The following is a 19871-nucleotide window of genomic DNA, read 5'->3' on the forward strand; positions in this document are numbered from 1 at the left end:
ATATTATGGCCCAAATCTATTGCCCATTTAATCATACATTCTTTGGTAACTTCGTCTTTTGTATTCCATTCCAAAAGGAGGTCGTACATCTTTGTTAATAGTTTTTCTTTACCTTCCACGATTTCCAATTGAAATTTAGATTTGTTAGTCTCGAATCCGTGATTTTTGTTATCATTTTTGAATAGGTCCTGAATCTGGTAATACTGGAGCCATCCTATACCCCTCTCTTTCAATTGCTCGTATGTTTTGATCTTCCACCCCTCTTTCGATTCCACGAGGATATCCTCGTAACTTAGCCAATTCGACTCCATGTTCGTTTTTTTTATAGTCAAAACTTCTGTTGGTGACAGCCACCTTGGGGTTTTTCTTTCAAGTATGCTTTTATTTCTGGTCCACACTTCGTACAGTGGTTTCCTAATCACGTGGGATAGGAAGCCTCTGTGCGATTTAACTTTGTCATGCCACAAGTAGCTATGCCAGGTAAATCTGTTGTTAAATCCTTCAAGATCTAGGAGGTCAGAATCTTTTAACGAGATCCACTCTTTTAACCACACCATACAGGAGGCCTCATAGTACAGTTTAAGGTCTGGCAACACAAAGCCGTCTCTTTCCTTTTTATCAGTTAGAATCTTGAACCTGATCCGTGGTGTTTTTCTCTGCCATATATATCTCGAAATTTCCTTCCTCCACTCCTCAAATATACCAACACCCTTTAATACTGGTATCATTTGGAACAGAAATAGGAATCTAGGAAGTATATTCAGTTTCACTGTGGCTATCCTCCCCCACAGTGAAAGATATAATTTTTTCCATGTTTCTAGGTCTTTTCTTATGTCATTCCAAATTTTGATGTAGTTATCATTATATAGATTTATATTCCTTTCTGACAGCCAAATTCCGAGATACTTTACCCTCTTTACCATTTCAATCCCATATTTCTCCTGAAGTTCTTCCCTTTCCTTTTTTGTCATGTTTTTAATAATCATTTTAGTCTTTTTCTTATTCAACCTAAATCCTGCTAGAGTTCCAAATTTATTCATTTCTTGCAATAGTTCCTCTAGACTAGTATCGGGATCTTCAAGTGTTAAAACTAGATCGTCGGCGAAGGCCTTCTGCTTATATTCCCTTCGACCAACCCTTATCCCCTTTATCTCTTCGTTATTCCTAATCTTGTCCAGCAGGACTTCCAAAACCAAAATAAACAACAGGGGTGATAAAGGACACCCCTGCCTTGTTCCTTTGGAGATATTTAACTCTTCTGTTAGGCTGTTGTTTATTATTAGTTTGGCCCTCTGCCTTGTATATATCGCCTCGATACACTTTCTAAATCTTCCCCCCATACCTCTTTTTTCTATTAGTCTTTTCATAAATTCCCATGATATATTGTCAAACGCCTTTTCGGCGTCGGCAAATATCAATGCTGCTTTTTTGTCTATTTTCCACTCCAGCAATTCGATAATATCGACCACATTTCTGATGTTGTTTCTCATCTGATGAAGAATGTTTCAGTGGGTCTTGCATAATCACCACCCAGACGGCACAGACACAGGAAGAAGACCTGTCCTCCAGATTACTAACAGGTTTTGCCATGAAGCTTCATCAGTTTGTGGCTGTGTAATACAAATAATACCTGAATTACAATGCTCCACATTACATAAATTGTACTAAAATATAAACATAATACCATGTAACACCTTACCAGATTAAGCAGCACAATTAGCACAACATGAGAATTACTTCACTGACAAGAAAGTGAGAAGGCACACCTAGCAAAAGAGGAAGAGAAGGATCTGTGCATATATAAAGTTAAGCCATGGCAACTACCGTTTAATAAACTATGAATTGTGTCGGTCCCCCCCCCCCCAAATCAAACTATAGCTTTTTTCTCCATAGTCTGGTTTGCTTCATAGCTATTCCTGCCTCATTCTTTCAAAGCCTGGCGAGTGTTTGGTGTGGCTAGCAAACCATGGTTAAGGGTGTTGTTTTCATTCACAGCACTAAGCTTTGGTTAAAGCAAACCAATATTTGTGAGCCAACAATAAACCATGGGTTCAGATGATTAAACAAAACATGGTTTAAAAAACCACAGTTCAATACACAGTAAGCTCAGCATTATGTGGAAACCAGACCTCTGTGTGTCTAAAGTAAGTGAGAAGGCAGTGGCTTAAAAAGTGAAGGTAACGGTGACTGCCCAGAACTGGGGAAAGAGGGGTGAAGTGCAAGGCAGGTGTGCGTTGTTAAAAAGACTGTAGTAAAGCAAGGGGGTCTGAGCCCTGGATGTCATGGGAAATATGGAGGCCCAGCATGACCTGAAAAATTTCAGAATTTCAGAAGCTGGTTTGTATGTCAGCTAAATCAAAGGTCACACATTTCCAAATATAACGTGCCCATTTTAAAATGAAAGCTTCATGTTCTGAGACACAGATTCTAGGCTCTCCCTTCTCCATCACCTTCATGTCTTCTAAATTGCAGGGTAGCGAGGATCCGTACAACAGAATCAACTTCTGTTAAAGACTTAGCTAAAGTAGCTGCACCACATGAAAAACAGAGAGGGCCTGTTTTCACGGCAAAATCTTATTTTAATATGGAACATTTCAGATTAATAAATATATAATTCTGCAAGTAAAAAAAAATCATTTATATTCAAAACAAGTCTGTAAACGTCATAAAACACATTACAACTTACTTTTCTCTCTTCAATATTTGAAGTCTTGATTTCACTTCTGAAATCATAACTAGTTACTGCAAAGCTGCAGACACTTCATTCCATACACTTGTTATCTGGAGAGTACTTGAGTAGAGGAGCCAAAATCACAAACAAACACACACCAAGGTGTTTCCACACTCCGACCTAGCAAAGCTATAACTCAAGTGGTGGCATTCTGTGCCATGCCAACATGGATGGCCTGATCAAAGAGTTTAGCACAGAACAGAAGGCAAGGGTGTGTAAAACAAACATCTTATTGGAGTGGTGCTCTGAGATGCTGTTTTGTTTGTGCACTTGGACAAAAAGTCTTCCCTTACTTGTCCCTTTTATCTAGTAACTCTGGTATTGATCTCCCTCTCCCTTTAATGTGTCAGAGCATTCAGGTGTTCAGCGACTCTTTTGAAGATGTGGATTAAACAAGGCTATTGATTTGGTGAGCAAGGCTAGGGACAACACACAGTTCATAGGAGTCAGCACTGGCTTGCCATTTCACTAAGTATAGTTTACCCAGCTCTTTCAGTTTGCAGGAAGTATCATCCAGAACATAAATGTGCTCTTCCTCTCTGGCAAAGCATGTCAATGCAACAAGAATGGCCTGGCAGTTCAATACTGAATCTTTGATGAGATTAGGGACAATGTCTGCTGGGTTTATATACAAACACCACAAGACTCTCATTTAATTAAATAGGCATTTGTTGTTTTTTAAGCTGCCTCATTTATTTAAAGTTTGCTGTTCTGCTGAAACTGAGTTACTAAGGATAGAACCTGCTCTGAGGCTTTAATCTGTTTAGTTCCAAGATATGCAGCACTGTTACTCATAGTGTCCTCCAAAAAATAGCGATAGTTGACCATCATTCCGCAAGAGGCAGTGATGCCACGGGGGCTTGTGTCGGCCATCCAGTTCAAACGCCATAACATTGCACCGTTCTGAAGATGGAAGTTTGCCACAGGGTTAAGGGCATAGCCACGGTGCTTCTCTCCATACAGATACCAGGCACACAGTCTCATAAGTGGCTGCTGTAAAGCTCGGACCAGTCTTTCTGACCTCACCCATTCATTGTTTGCTAAGAGGCGTTTTAGAATTTCAACAGCAGGGTCTCCTGTGATCTCAGATATTTCTTGATATTCAGGATCTGTGAAAGGATCACATCTGCCCGTCTCCTTGGACTGTGAAGAAAGAAGGCCCAGGAACCATTTGGTAAATCCCGGAATGGGAGACAGAGTAGAGAAGACTTTGATCTGAGGAAATTCCACCTGCAGTTTTTCAGTTTATAAAGAAAGGCATTTATTATTATTATTATTATTATTATTATTATTATTATTATTATTTTATTAGCTCAGTAGTATAAGGACTCTAATAGCAAGAACACATACCATGTTTTCCCAGAAATTGACCAAATCAATTCTTAGAATCAGCAAAGGAAACAGATCTGAGACCAGATCACCTTCATAAATGAGCAGAATGGGACCTTAAGAGCATGCTGGTTATGTGAGTTTAATATCCTTTTAGAACCATTTCAGAACACAGTTGAAAAACATACCTACCGAGGTGGGAAAACATTTAAGATACGAATCCCTCATCTCTCATTTCTGTCTAATGAAATAAATATCCTCTGCCCAACATATCAAGTTCTCAAGATCCCAAGACTGAGGTAGTAAATTAAGCTCCCAGCAGGGTAGTTTCCATACCATAAAGGCTTGATCAGCCATTCTCTAACAACTAATAGATGCCGCTCCAAGTATGTGAGATAAGCAACCACTTCTCAGGCTCTTGAAAAACTCAGATGCTGCCAAACTGCTTGGTGAACAAAAATATTTATCTTATCCACAGTTTAAATCTGTTTAGCAACAGGACAGCTAAGACAGTACACCCCCAAACACACCATGCTCTGCAAAGACAAAATGTCTCCATTCATCAGACTAAGTTTAACTGTGGGGAATTCAGAGCAGCAGTCACCCTGGAAAAGAATCTTCAATTTGAGGGAACTGCAGAAATATGCCTCCCTCCCCTCTGTCTCTCTCACACACAAAATAATAGTTAAATAAACAAACTCTTGAGTTTAACATATACCAAGTGACTGGTAGTTAGAGGTAGGAGTTAAAAGACTTGAAGCCATCTTTTAGAATAAAGAGTCTGGACAAGGAAGTAAGGCATTCCTATTTCCATAACAACAAAGCTTGTAGCTAAAAATTCAGGTGCCCCTAACCTGAACAGAGTATTTATTTGAACAGCATAGTCCACATGGGTGAAATGGGAAAGCTCTGGATCAACTGTACAATTCTATGATTCTGTTATTGTAAGAGCACTGCTGGGTCAGACCAATCTACAGTGGTACCTCGACTTACGAATGACTCGACTTACGAATGTTTCGAGTTACGAACAGAGTTCCGTCCGCCATTTTGGATGCGGTTTAGATAGGATTTTTTCGACTTATGATTTTTTTTAAAAAAAAATTCCCCATTGGCTTCAACTTACGAATTCTTCGACTTACAAAGGTCCATTCAGAACGGATTAAATTCGTAAGTTGAGGTACCACTGTAGTTCAGCATTTTGCCTCCACAGTGGCTGTAGGAAGCCCACAAGCAGGATGTAAGTGCAACAGCACTCTCCTATATGTAGAACTTGATGTATTTTTTAATAGCATTTCTTTTGTTTACAAAAAAAAGAGTAAACCTCAGCATAATTTATTAAGGCAGAGTCTGTTTGGAATGGGGGGAGGTATAAGAAAAGCAACCATGTGCTTCTTTTATTTTAAGAAATAACAAGACAAACTGGCAAAACAACCCAGTTTTTGTAGTATCTCATATCTGATGAATGGCTGAGTTTAGAAGCTTATCTTATGTGGCCAGTTCCTGAAGAAAATAATAAATAGATGCAGTAAAGCATGGCCATTTATGCTGCTGCTAAATTGATGTGCTACTTTCCAGGGTTGCTGGTAGAGATCCATTAATGTTTATTTCCTTGTCAGAAACCCACACTCCATTAAGAAGTAGATGCTGGGTTTATTTTGTTGCTGCTTCTGTAGAAGGTTGCAGATTCCTTTCTATTATCAGTGACTCATCTAAAACAACACTGAACTGCATTAGCCAAGGCAAGGGGGAAAAGAAAGCAATGCCACCATCTTTATCCTGACTATTACAGATTAAAGTAGTCATTGCCAACAGCCTCACCCGACAGAATAACTCCTCTTTAAAATAAGCTTGGTTTGTTGGTCCTATCTTGCACATTGCAAAGATTTAACACATAGAGTCTTGTGACACGCTTACAGCCTAAAATTTATTGCAGCATAAGCTTTTATCCGATAGAACCCACTTTATCAGATGCATTGCAAAGTTTTAAAGCTAATTCCTGCTGATACCTGGGAAAGGAAACAGAAATCAAAATCTGTGGCCTGCTGTCACACACAAAAATGTTTACTAGAATGACTGCACACTCCCAATCCTGGGCACTGTTTGTAATCTAGTAGCATGACATGTTAATAGGTGATGTTTGCAGCTACCTTTATGAAGAGTGGCAGCTGAGATGCAGTTTCTGAGGCTACAGTGGCATTTACAGACAGAAGTGTCACACTGGGTTAAAGTGAAGGCAAACATGGATAAAGGACTGAATAATTTTTACTGGAGAATGGCCTAGTTTTTTAAAAGTGCAGCATCTTAGGTAACCCTGTTCCTTTTGCAACTTAGATAGATGCCCGATGTGGTTTATTCTTGTTTATCCTCTTAAACCAGGCATCCCCAAACTTCGGCCCTCCAGATGTTTTGGACTACAATTCCCATCATCCCTGACCACTGGTCCTCTTAGCTAGGGATCATGGGAGTTGTAGGCCAAAACATCTGGAGGGCCGCAGTTTGGGGAGGACTGTCTTAAACTAACCCACAGTTACTGAAGTTCACAAACATCTCAGGGCTCAAATGGTTAAAATTTCCACCACTCCAGTTCAAACTTCAAAGTATGTCACTTCACATTCTGACATAGCCATGATGGCAATAATTTAACATGTTTTTTCTTGGGAAATTAAAAGTTACAGAAGCTTGAAATTAAGTGATTTGGAATTAATCAAATAGATGAGAGAAAACAAAGCAAATAATGATATATCTTATTTTCCCTGCATTGTTTATTCCCCAAAGGATATTTCACATCCAGCCATGAGAAATGTATTATAACACATTAGTACTATGGGAATGAACCCCAGCAAATGGAGCAGTACCAAGTAATTTAGTTTGGTATTTAAATGGGTAGGCTGCACTCTTAAGACAAATTCCAAAGCATCTGCCTTAAACTAAGTTTAAAGCATACAGTGCTCACAAAACACACACACAAAAAAAAAAACCCCGTGGACTTTAACCCAAGTAAACAATCCCAAACCCACTAGGAGTGGTAATTTCCAGGAACCTAAATTAACAGATGAGGTGAAAGTATTATAGTAAGATTTTCACATTCATTAGATATGACATAAATGATTCTCTGTGACAGGACACCTGGGTAACAAGTTAACAAACGTTACTTTATCATAATAAAAATCTTTTCCAGGAGATGATCTTCACAATCCTACCATGTTGGGGCTCTTTCAGAATGCTTCATTTCACATACTTGATGAAGGGAAAGTCACACTCTGGCTCTTCCAATATGTGAATTTGACCTAGGCAGTCTCTGAACACAGGAATCCCATTATCAAGAAGTCTGGAAAAGTAGGGTGAACACTACACACTGCTAATTTGCGAATTTCCAACAGGGCTCTTTGAAGAGGTGGGCATGGTTTATTCCCAAACAGCCTGGTGAGCCCTCTTTGAAGAGGTGGGCATGGTTTATTCCCAAACAGCCTGGTGAGCCAAACTCTTAAGGTCCAGTGGCTTGTGGTCCCTGGCTTGCATTCCAGAGTTTCTCCACCACTACCTTGGGGGAAGGGTGGTCAGTGGTCGAGCACATGATTTGCACACAAGGTTCAATCCCTGGTATTTCTAGGTGAGGCTGCAAAGGTTTTCTTCCTGGAACCTTGGAACATTGTTGCCATTCTATGCAGACAATACTGAGCAAGGTGGATCAATGATTTGACTCTGCATAAGGAGTTTCCTGTGTTCCTATACGCTGCATTTCAAGTACAAGTGCACCAGAAGAAATGAAGATAAATGCAAATTAGATTCTAGTACTATAACCAGATGGCAATTTTTCACACATACCTGCAGTTCCTTAACAACTCGCTTGATGAGGTACGTCCCCAGCTCCACACCCTGCAGGCCCTGCTGAGTCAAACTGATTGAATAGAAAATTGCAGTGGTGATTTTGTTCAGATCCTCAACTTCTAAGGGGGGAATCTCCTTCACTATGGCCTAGAGAAAAATTAACCATAAGTAACATTGGTAACTGCAATCACCATCAAAATTCAACAATTTCACATTCTATAACCCACTGAATCCTGTGACCCAGATGACTTGCTTTGCATACTCAGCTGTCATGTTGAGAGTTTAACAAGCAGCTCATGGTGCAGCATTAGGGCTTGATAATAGGAAAACACAAGATGTCAGTACTCAACTGGGCATGTGCAAGCCCTCCTGTTTGCCTAAAGAAAGTCTCAGGACAGTGGCCAAAGTTTGCTTAAGTCTCCTATTTTCATCAACAGAGTGTAATATTGCTGTGAAGTATGAGCAGTAGCCTAACGCCTAACATTTTACAGGGCTAAAATGACAACTATTTAATTCTCTGCTACACTGGATGAATTTGAACATCACACCAAACCACTGCTTGCACTAACCATAGTTCAGAGCTGCTTGTTTGTTTGTTTTTTGCTTCTACTCAGCCCTCTCAACCTTGTGTTCAAGCGGCTTCCAGAAGGCAGAGCAACAGCCTCAACTATGGTTTGCCAATTCAGATTTCATACACTGCTCTGAAACCCAACAGGACAAAGAGAAATATATAAAATGCTTTAACAAATAAACCTTAATTCAAATCAGTTTACAAATCTACATTAAGCTTGCTTTTGTAATTCTGGTTCAGATGATCTGGACACCACATGTAACTATGAATCATTCTTAATTCTAGTTATTACCCCTATGGACAGTTCCAAGAAATTTCACAAGAAAATCTTACTTCTAAAGATAACATGCATAAAAGCACTTGCTGCTGTTTGACGACTTTCAAAAATATTAGTAAACAAAGAAATAAGAGACATCTAAGAAATAGTATTAAGACAGGCTAATCACTTCCTTAGTCATCAATAGAAAGCAACAACACACTCTAGGCAACTAAGCATGGAAGTTGCATGAACAATTATTATTAATTATATATTTTTCTTCTTCTTGACCACAAATGATTAACAGAGGTTAGTATAGACAAATGAGCTACTTAACATGCTCACAAAAGCATTTTTTTCATGGAATTGCTTGAAATGTTATATTAAGACATTTGTTTCAATCACAAGTTTCCACTTAGAAAATACTGCTTGATTATGTTTAGGTACTTTATTTCCAAGAATCTGCTTGCAAGTGTTCCATAGTCACATGCTCAAGACCTGATGATTAATGTGCAACAAAATTTTTCACAAATTAAGTCAAGCAACTATACCTGGATACTGCTAGATATCTCGTCTGTAAGTGCAACATGCAGAACAACCAACGGCTCGCCAGGTATTGCACAGTGGGCAAAGTAATAGCACCTTCTGTAAGATCCAACACGGCGTTTCATGTCCATCCAGTTTCTAACAGGATGTACAGCTTCACTACTGGGGGGAAATAACAATTACATTTTAACACAGAGAGAAAACACTCACAAAGGTCTGCTCTCTCCCCTAGATTTATTTTGTCATGCAACCTTGAATCTGCATGTGTACATGACTTCCTGAACTTTTAAAAAAGAAGACACCAGCAATTCTTGGCACTTACTCGCTAATCTTTTGAAGAATCTCACAAGGTGACTGCCATGTAACTCGCTCTAAATTTAGGAATCCTGTGGAAAACCATTCTGAAAGCATATTCTTTAACACTCCATTCATTTCCTAAAAATAAGAGAGGGAAAACCATTTCATCAATTCAGCAGTAGAAGCAGCATAACAACATAGGTTCATGGCAACCAAGAGGGTTGCTTACAGCACTAAACTATAGGCATCTATTCAAAATGAAACCCCCACTGAATTCAATGAGATTTGCTCCCAGGTAAATGCCTACAGGACTAGAGTCTTAGTCTTCCATTATATTTAATATAAATGATAATGACTAGTCTTCACTAAAATAAGTATTATTTCATTATTATGTTTAAGAATTTCTATGCAGTAAAGAGAACAGTAAAGTCACACGTCAATATTTTAAAAATCCAACAATAACCAACAGATTTTTAAAGTAACAGATTAAAGGGGGCCAAAGCTCAAGATTTAAGAACAGAGAGGTCTTTGCCTGGTGCCTGAAACTGTGGGTGCTGTGCAAGGTTTGCTGGAAGCTTGGGGGGGGGGAGGTCCATAAATTGAGTGTTATAATTGAGCAGGTCCTTTCTCTGGACACTATCCACCTCACCTCAGATGACAGGAACACTGCTTGCATGTTTTGGCAATCACTTTTTTTCAACTGAATTAAATTGAATGGTATTTCACAGCCTACTCTATATATACTTCCCGGAGAATTCTGGCAGAAGGACATGATAGAAGAAAGATAATTAAATGTGATGCAATCACCAGCTTATGTGTTAACTTTAGATAACAGCTTTTCCAAAAACAGAAAAAGGAGGCAAGGAGTTATATTTTTTAAAAACTTTTTATTTATGTATGTACAAATAAAGCAAGGAGCTATGTTTGATCCCTGCAGTAGTATTTCTCAAGTGCAGCTTAGGTAATCTGTCTGCTAGCCCATCCTAGCCAATGGCCGATAATGAGCTCTGCTGTACCGTTTAAGGTCAATGTATGGAGGATCAGGCAAAACTATGCCTCCTACTGTCACACATTTGTGGACTAGGAGGTTGGTGGAAAGGCGATGAAGAGACCCTGCAGCTGTGGCCCTGTTCACACTGATGAAATCATGTCAAACCGTGAGGGACCTTGGCAGACATCCTTGCAAGTCCTCTGGCATAGTAAGATGTTTTTCAACTGGTGTGCAGAATGTAAACTGAATAAAACATTTAAAAACCCATACAAAAATGTCTGTTTATAGAAATAAAGGCACCACCAATGCACAGTGTAGTAAGTGACAGCTGCCACAAGTTATCACCCCTTGCAATGTCAGCTGGAGCATCATTGCTCCAAAGGGACATCAGCTGCTGAGGGTTTAGCATCAAGGCAACTCAACCTCTTGGGAAGCATAGTAAAAAAAAGCTTTCCTGCCTGTCTTGGTACTTGAATTTGCTGCAATTTATGGCTAGACTCAGAATGACCTTGGGAGCATTTTCTAGTGCAGACAGTTACTGGCTTTCCAAAGAATCCCCCAGAGTTTCATTCCCAACACTGCATTGTTGTATGAAGTATATGCTTAAAAACAAGTTTACTGGGGACGGGGTGGGGGAACAGACTAAGTAATTTTAAACTAAACACAAAATAGTGGAGACTGACCTGAGGCTGGTAATGAATAGAGAACAGCTAACAATCCATCTTGAAATATTTTACAGCTAGCAATTCCCTTTTTTTGGAATGGTAAAATTGCTATTATACAGAGCAAATGTTTAACATCCTCTGAAACCATATATGAGGGTGCATTTGTTAAGTGTCTGCAAATTGTTGAAGGGGGTAATCCATAAAAATACTGTTTAGATTCCTCTGCCATAGACCTCAGTATAAGCAAATAAATATAGTGGGACATGTTACAGAAAATAACAATTCAACCAGCAGGAGACATTAGGTTGATGAGGTAGTTTGCTGCTACAAAATACTCAGGACATCCTCATCTACCTGACAATTTATTGAAAAATGCACAACACAGTTTCATGAACTGAGATCTCAGAACAATCTCAGCAAAGCACAGACATCTGCCATAATGCTCTTACAAGAATAAAAAATGAAGTACTTAAAGGAATACATCAGAGAGTTTTCACTTGACCAAGGTAATTACTTCCAAAACCCCAAAATGAAAGCTTTTCTATCAAAAACAACAGATTATCCTTTTATACACTATATTTGCTACTGGATTAGTATACTAGCTCTGAGTAGTATACACCATAGACACTTCATTCTACAGTAATCCATCGATGGCATTAAGTTAAATTAATTATTGTCTCCCAAAAGACACCAGAGCAGCAAAAGTCAATCTTATATCCTGGCTCTAAATGCTTCATTCACAGATACACACATTTTGTTTAAACTTTAATTTATTACTCTGTTCCACATTAAGACAGATGCAGTGGTACCTCGGGTTAAGAACTTAATTCATTCCGGAGGTCCGTTCTTAACATGAGGTACCACTTTAGCTAATGGGGCCTCCCGCTGTCACCGCCGCGCGATTTCTGTTCTCATCCTGAAGTAAAGTTCTCAACCTGAGGTACTACCGGTACTTCCAGGTTAGCGGAGTCTGTAACCTGAAGCGTTTGTAACCCGAGGTACCACTGTACTTCATTTAATTATATCTATTAACTCTCTCTTTTCAGAATTGGCAATATCAAGTTTGGTGCTTTCCTTTCTGTATGCAAATTATGTTCCGTGTGTCCTAAATATCACATAAATTTAACATCACAGTCCCAATGGTGGTGCCCTCAGAATCCTATCAGACCATCCACCAAGCTTTTTAATTACATCCAGGCCAAATTATAAATTATAATGGCGACAGTCAAATTTCTGCTACATTTCCCTCCCCCTCCCCCAATCCACAAATTGTTTGCTTTGCCCTCCTACCATTCTGATTGGCCAGAAGACTTGAAAAAGAAGGGGGATAATAGTTATATCTGTTGGTAGTATGTAGTCAGTTAGAAAGAACTGTTCTTTCTCCTAATTGGATGCCATCAGCAAAGAGAACAGTTCTAATTGGAAGCTACCAGAAACAGGACACGTTGATGCCAAAGAGAAGAAGTACAATGAAGCAGCTATGCCTCAGTGCAAGGCAAATAGCTAATGGGGGAAAGGAAGAGCATCTAGGAGCAAAAGAGTTCATGTATGGATAGATGACTGTGGAGAAAGAAACAAATGAGAAAGGATAAGTTGGTTGGCAAAGGGAGAATTTGCTTTTTGTAAAACAGCTGGTTTGCCTGGGAAAGGGAGAGAAAGAAATGCATTCTGTGAGATAGGTGTTTTGCATGGGAGAGAGAAGCCACATCAGTCACTTTGTGAGGGTGCCCACTATGCTCTCTCAAAATTCCAAATGTGCCCACAAGCTCAAAAGGCCTGTGGATTCCTATTCTAATCCAACAGAAGTGTTCTCTTTGCCTTTCAATGAAAAAGTCAAAGCAACAATCCCCAAAATATTCCACAGAAAGCAGAAAAGCTTCAGCAGCATGTCTGCTATAGACAAAATGAACTCATGATAATCAGGAAGAACCTCGTACAGTTCTGAGTCTACTAACTCCAAATCAGTAAGAGAAACTGAAAAACCCAATGCCTCCAGAATTAACATTCTTGTCCTTCTCAAGAAGTCTAGCTCAGGTGGCAAGACATGAATCCAGATAGAATTTCTACAGCATCACATGTGAGGCAGAAAATTATTGTTCTTTCCAGAAAACTAAGAAACATATTTAATGAGTATGGCCAATATATTTCTTATCTAAGCTCATTATTGGGGAAGAAAGTCTGAAATACTTTTTGCTTTATGCTGCTTCTACTTCCTAATACACAATTTAATATTTTCTGGGTTACCTAATCCTGGACCAATGCAAGTGATTCTTGCACAGTCAAATGCAGACAGCCTTCTGCATATGAGGATCATATTTCTAATGTAATATCATTTGCCAACTCCTAAAACCAACCACAAGGAAGCTTCATTAGAACAAAAGGGTAGCCCTCCTTCCCAATTTAGGTTGGGGATGATGGGGTAATGGAGAATGGGGATGATGGAGAAACAATCAGTTGTGAACCATTGACTTAATGCATAAAAATTAAAGCAGTTCTTCTAACTTCCATTAAGAAAAGCTCAGAATATTGTAATGCAGGTTGTCATTAATTTGAGTTACTTGGAGTTAACTACCTTTTCTCTAAATTAACGTTTGCAAGACTACTAGTGAAGTTGCAGTTGTGGATCTGGATGTTCCTGTGGTAAAGGGAGATAATAGCAGCAGAATTGAGAGTACATGCAAACTTCTATATTTGGTGCAGGGCTGCTTGCTTCTGTTATATTTCTGTATTTTGGATCTACTAGTGGCTAATATGGTCTCCATATGTTTTGTGCTGCTTTAAAATGTTGATTTTTATTGTAGCTTGTGTGTTTATTTCTGATGTTTTTTATTATGTAAACAATTTTGCAATTTCTTTGAAATATTGAGCAGTATATAAATTACCTAAATAAATAAATGTCAGCTTCTATAATGGATATGTAATAGCACACAAGGGTTGCCATGATGCATGTAAACCTAAATGAGCAATTTATAAAATCAGGATTTCAAGCTGTTAGCTCCTTGCAAAGGGCACTTTGAAAGTTATTGTCCTCATTGAAATATATATAACAGCAAAATCTCCTTGACTGTTTGCCTTATTTAAATATTGAGCTAGAATTTCTAAAATCCCTGCTTCACTTGCAAAGGTCTGACTGCTTAGTCAGATACTGGTGTCAAGACCATTTTTAGAAACAATATTATTGCGCTGTCCACATGGTTTACTATTGTTTTGACTACAGAGATGTGTAAAACTTTATAGGCGATGAGACTTAAAGAGGAGCTCTGGGGCACATCATGCCTTGAAAGAAAAGCAAAATCTCCTTGGTGCTTAAAAATAGATGGGTCTTCCATGCTGCCAAAGAACATTTTTTATACTCTCAGGGAAATTCTTTTTACCATAAAATGTACAGTTGAACTTTTGCTGGCAGATATGCCTGAATAGAAGCGCTGTACCTAGGTCACAAGAATCTATCATCTTCCACAAATTCAGCAGGAAGACATTTACTGTTTCTTAGCAACTAGTCACTAAGGAGTAGAGTCTTTTTCTCTGGGCCATTGCTCTTGATCCTGGTGACTGTTTAACCTTAGAATACTACCCTTGAATACAAATCTATCCATATTTTGAGGGATGTGCATTCTCTCTCGATTTAAACTCCACTATTCATTGTTCACATAATGCAACATCCAACTTTTCTGCTTATATGCTCCGAGCTATAGGAACAGGCTACAGTTCTACTGCTGCCGAGGACCATTTGTTCATCATGAGTAGTAGGGATCCAATGACCTCAGCCTCGGTCACACTAGCAAGACCAGCAAGATGAGGACTACAAATCATGTCTAAAAACATATAATTCAGTCATATTCCAACAGCACTTGTATCTTGATGACCAAACAATCTTATTTATGACTGCAATATACTCAGTCATGCATTGGATAGAAGTAGTGTCATTAAGGGAGAGAATAAATAAATGCTGTGAACGTGTGGTGACTATTGCTGGTGATGGCCTCATCCTACAAGATGCTGTAGCAGCTCTGGGGATTATGTATGAAATTTCCAGAACTCACAATAGGCTACATCAGCAGTCACTGACTCTACTACACCAGTATTTGTTGCCATGCCCTGGCTGCAGCACACTAATGCAGCACAAGAGGACTCACTTGATCAGTGTTTGGGCATGTAAGAAGCTAAACAAGATATGTTAAAATGCCATTTGATGGCTCAAAAGCAGGATCTTCAACAAGGATTAACTGTTCTCCTGACACATGTGGTAGAACTGCTACTCTACAGGAAGCTATTTAAACTGAAGTTACTAAAGCAGGTTTATAGGATAAGGCTTCTGGAGCTTCCAATTTGTAGTGCTGAATTAACCAGATATAAAACCCCATATAACTAGTGCACAGTGTGTCATTTTAAAATGACGTTTTCGGAACATTCTGTTTGCTCCTGCTAAACTGTATCTATGTGGATGGGGAAAAATATTTAACCGCTGATGCTGCCATCTTTTAGAAAGGCTACTAGTTAGCTGAGAGGAGCTGCAGCCAAAAAAGATAGGTCCAGGAAAAGGGTACCAATTTCTTGGCAGAAGTAGAAAGCTCTTAGAAAGCAGCAGCATCTGTACAATAATGGAACTAAACAGTAGTGTTATTCAATGTCTCTGCCCAGGGGGCTGGGGATCAGCATTCGCTGCCAGCCTACCACTGCCAAAGGACACTGATGGAACAAACCAGTGAAGAAGGAAGGACTTGCGTTCTTACCATTATTCCTACACTCTGAACTAGATATGTAATACTTGTAATTATAAACAGCTTGTTTCTTACAAGTATGAGCTGTACAATATGCAGCAGAATCTTAAAAAATATAGACACTGGTCCAGGTGTATGAAGTGGCATGTATAAAAGTATTATGAAAACATTTTTTCTCAACTGACTCTCTGGTCAAACTTTTAAAATCTAGAGTATATGTCATGTATCTTGCCTAACATCAAGGCTAGTGGAGAAATAGTTGGACTGCACCTCTTGTGTTTCGTTCAGCATTCGTTGCCAAGGCCAAGCATATTATTAGCACATCATGTGCTGATCTGAAGCAGCGGAAAACAGAACCTTGGCACTGACACACAAACTTTGCCCTAGTAAGCATGTCTGCCAGTGCTGTATATGAGTATCAGACATTGTACACACACAACTGTGTGACCATTCCACCCCCACCCCACTTATTGCATGAGTGAACCTGCCCCCATTTACCCCATCTCACCCTGGTCTAACATCCCATACATATGAGGAACAAATATGTCAAATTCTCACCTTCCTGAATTTTTAAAAAAACTTTTCCCACTATAGTTCTCTTCAGTCTTGCCACCCCACTCCCGCAGTGATTTCAACTGTGGGACTGTGAACTTGTTGGCTTCATCCCCCTTCACCTCTGCCATCAGTTTCATTACCTCCTATGTGTTGGGAAGGGAACTTCTGTGGCCTGCTGTACTCATGTAGACTTCCCACAAGATTTAGAACCCTGATCTTCAGTGCAGGAGTAGGCACTGAGGTAGGACTGAGGAGTTTGGGAAGTGTGAAATAGAACATAGTTTATATTTTGTGGTAGGATAAGTTTGTAGTAATAGTCCTCTTCAGGTGTTGAAACCTTATGGGATGAAGGGGACTGTGGGGATGAGCCTTTTGACCCTGATGCTGGCTTCATCAACTTCAACATTTTGGGAAGGAAACTTCTGTCACAGGGAGCCTTCTCTCCACTACCTGCATTTATTTGCATTGGCAACCCACTCCAGTATTTTGCCATAAAAACTCCATGGACATAAGAAAGGAGAAGCTTTGAGAAGGAAGTGAGTGTTTCCAAGGCATGCTCTGGTTCATGGGGTCACGGAGAGCTGAACATGACTAAGACGACTAAACAACAAAGAATGCCCCTTCAGATCTACGGTAGTTAAAAACAACAACACCCAAGCAGAATAAAACGCAATTTCATCATGGATTCTGAACTTCACTCAAATGGAGAGCAAAGACTCCAGGGCAATGAAGTAAAGAGTGGGGTGAAAAACACTTATACCCAACTCTCTCCAAAGTTAGATGAAACTGGTAGGTTTCATGACATTTCCAAAGCTTGTCAGTCTGTTCACTCTTCCTGCAGGCCTTACTTCCATACTTTTAACAGCAGGCTGACACAAAAGCAAACCAGGCGATGTTCTTGGCATGAAGTTCCAGGAAGGTCATCACCTGCTTAATTTTAGTGTATCAGATAGCAGCAGCACAGAAATAGAGCTATAAAACCTGGGGAATGTGCAATCTAGAAAGATATGCAGTTTTGGACTACACTGAGTGTTCAGTCAGAGGAAAACTGACTGGAGATGTAAGATGTCATGAACACCTCCCTTTGCACCATTGATTCCTTCACCTCCTACCTCAAAGTTATGCTGTTCAATTTAATCCTGACCGTTGTTAAGAATGCAAGGAAAACCCTGCTGGATCAGACCAAAGGCCCATATAGATCCTGTTCTCACAGTGGCCTGTGGGAAGCCTGCAAGGAGGACCTGAGCAAAACAGGACTCTCCCCACTTGATTTCCAAGGCATAATGATATCAACAGTTTTTACCTCTACAGCACTAAAATTTGGGGTTGCCCAAAAAGACTGACTTAAAGGAGCACAGATGAGACAAGAGTCCTTCACACAATTTACCATTAACTTATGGCTTTGACACAAGATTATGTTGACGGCTGCTGGTTGAGATGAGTTTTAAAAATTAAGACAGCCTTACCAACCTCACAGGACTGTTGTATACATTCGCCATCCCAATAGCTAAAAGTTCTCTGGCTTGCTTATAAAAAACAAGTTTATGAAGCAATTTAAATAAAAATAAGACACATATTCAAAAATAACAAATACAAGCCCCAAAGTTAAAACACTGGAGAACTATGGGTGCAAGAATATAAAAAAGTGATTTATGCCATTTAAATAAGAATAATTACGATAAACTTCAATGAATTTCTGCCTGCAAGGCTGTTTTTAAAGGAGAAGAGTTGGAGCTGCGGAGGATGTCTACCTTCCCCATTACTAAAAATAAAAAAATCCTTCCAGTAGCACCTTAGAGACCAACTATGTTTGTCATTGGTATGAGCTTTCGTGTGCATGCGCACTTTTTCAGATACCCGAATGCACACAAAAGCTCATACCAATGACAAACTTAGTTGGTCTCTAAGGAGCTACTGGAAGGAATTTTTTAATTTTTTGTTTCAACTAAGTCAGACCAACACAGCTACCTCCCTGTAACTTCCCCATTACTGTACATGCAAACAAACCTCCTTCAGACCACATATTACTAATATATGTGTGTTGCTGTTGTTTTAAATAAAAATTGCTTTAACTTAATCTGTTTAAAATTAATGTTGGGAGGCGCCTTGGGTCTTGCACTGGGAGAAAGGCGGGGTGTAAATAAAGCAATTAATGAATAAATTGTAAGCCACTTCCGATATTTTTAACAGCAGCCGGCTGCAACCAACTAAGCCTTATTCAAGAGTAGACACATTAAATTAATAGACACTGCGAACTTGCGTCCCTGAGTTTTCCACTGGTCTCCTCTGAGTTACACACACTTATTTGAAGGAAAGAAAAGAAAAACCCTCCCGGGGCTCACCCTAACATGCGGCCCTTCGGCCTCCCTGGCCGCCAGGGCTTCAAGCAGGTCCCTGCGGAGCTCCACCAGGAAGCGGAGGCCGCCCTCCTGCCTGCCGAGGTGCTGGAAGAGGCCCCGGTAGCGCGGCGTGAGGTAGTGGCGGAGCCGGTCCTCGGCCTGCAGGAGGGCGCCGGGTTCGTGATCCCCTTTCCCCCCAGCCGCCTCCTGTTGCTGCTGCTGTTGTTGCTGCTGCAGCAGCCGGGCCACCTTCCCGCTCACTTCGGCCACCCGGCCGTGCTCGACGCCGAAGTCGCGGGCCAGACGGCTCAGCAGCTCGGCCCTCGGCCTGCCGCTCTCCAGGGCGCAGTAGTAGCGCATGAACTCCGCGCCGCGCTGCTCCAGGGCGGCCCCGGCTGGCGCCGCCACTTTCTCCCGGGTCTCGTAAGGCGGCAGCGGCGGGACGGCGCGGCTCAGAGCTTCCTCCATGGCCGTCGGGCCTGGGAAGGCTGCGGTTGCCATGGCGACGGCGCTAGGCCTCGGCCTGCCGGAAGAGCGAAGAACGAGGTGGCGGAAGAGCTGGTGCTGCGCCGAGGCTACGCACGGCCCCGCGCGGCGCATTATAAAGCCCAGCGAACCGTTTCCCTCGTTTGTCGGAATCCCAAATTCGGTATACACTCGAGCAAGTCAATGGGGCGGGAGGCCTTCCTTTTAGCTATCTCAGGGGGCGGAAGAAAAACAAAGAAGGAGATTGGACCACTGCGGTCGCCATGTCTTGTCGCGGCCAATAGCAACAGACTAGGGGCGGAGGAAACATGTAAGCCGTCCTGAGTGTGGCGGAACTTGCCTCAGCAAAAAGGTCTCTGCCATGTTGAGAGTGCCAAAGGTGGGGCGGGTGTGTGGAACCGCCTAGTGTAATTGTATCCCTAGCTCTCAACTCCAAAGGGGATATAGATCTAGAAAATCAAGACAATATTCAGAAAGTACAAAAGAGGCTTTCCCAATTTAGTGCCTCGGCCTCCCTAGGAAATTTGGACACCAGCTCCTATCAGCCCCAGCTGTT

The 19871-nt window shown here is 40.6% G+C and overlaps 1 protein-coding gene across 1 annotated transcript; it reads right to left on the minus strand.

Moving 5' to 3' along the window:
• Positions 1 to 1608: 1608 nt before the first annotated feature.
• MLYCD (malonyl-CoA decarboxylase) lies at positions 1609 to 19516 on the minus strand. Its single transcript, XM_035119667.2, has 5 exons — positions 18833 to 19516; positions 9584 to 9696; positions 9267 to 9423; positions 7886 to 8035; positions 1609 to 3961 (listed from the first exon to the last, which is right to left on the minus strand). The coding sequence occupies exons 1-5, from the start codon at positions 19427 to 19429 to the stop codon at positions 3428 to 3430; spliced, it is 1551 nt and encodes a 516-aa protein (XP_034975558.2). The 5' UTR covers positions 19430 to 19516; the 3' UTR covers positions 1609 to 3427.
• Between the last annotated feature and the right edge of the window lie 355 nt (positions 19517 to 19871).

Source organism: Zootoca vivipara, chromosome 6 (genome assembly GCF_963506605.1).
Source record: "Zootoca vivipara chromosome 6, rZooViv1.1, whole genome shotgun sequence".
Taxonomy (NCBI): domain Eukaryota; kingdom Metazoa; phylum Chordata; class Lepidosauria; order Squamata; family Lacertidae; genus Zootoca; species Zootoca vivipara.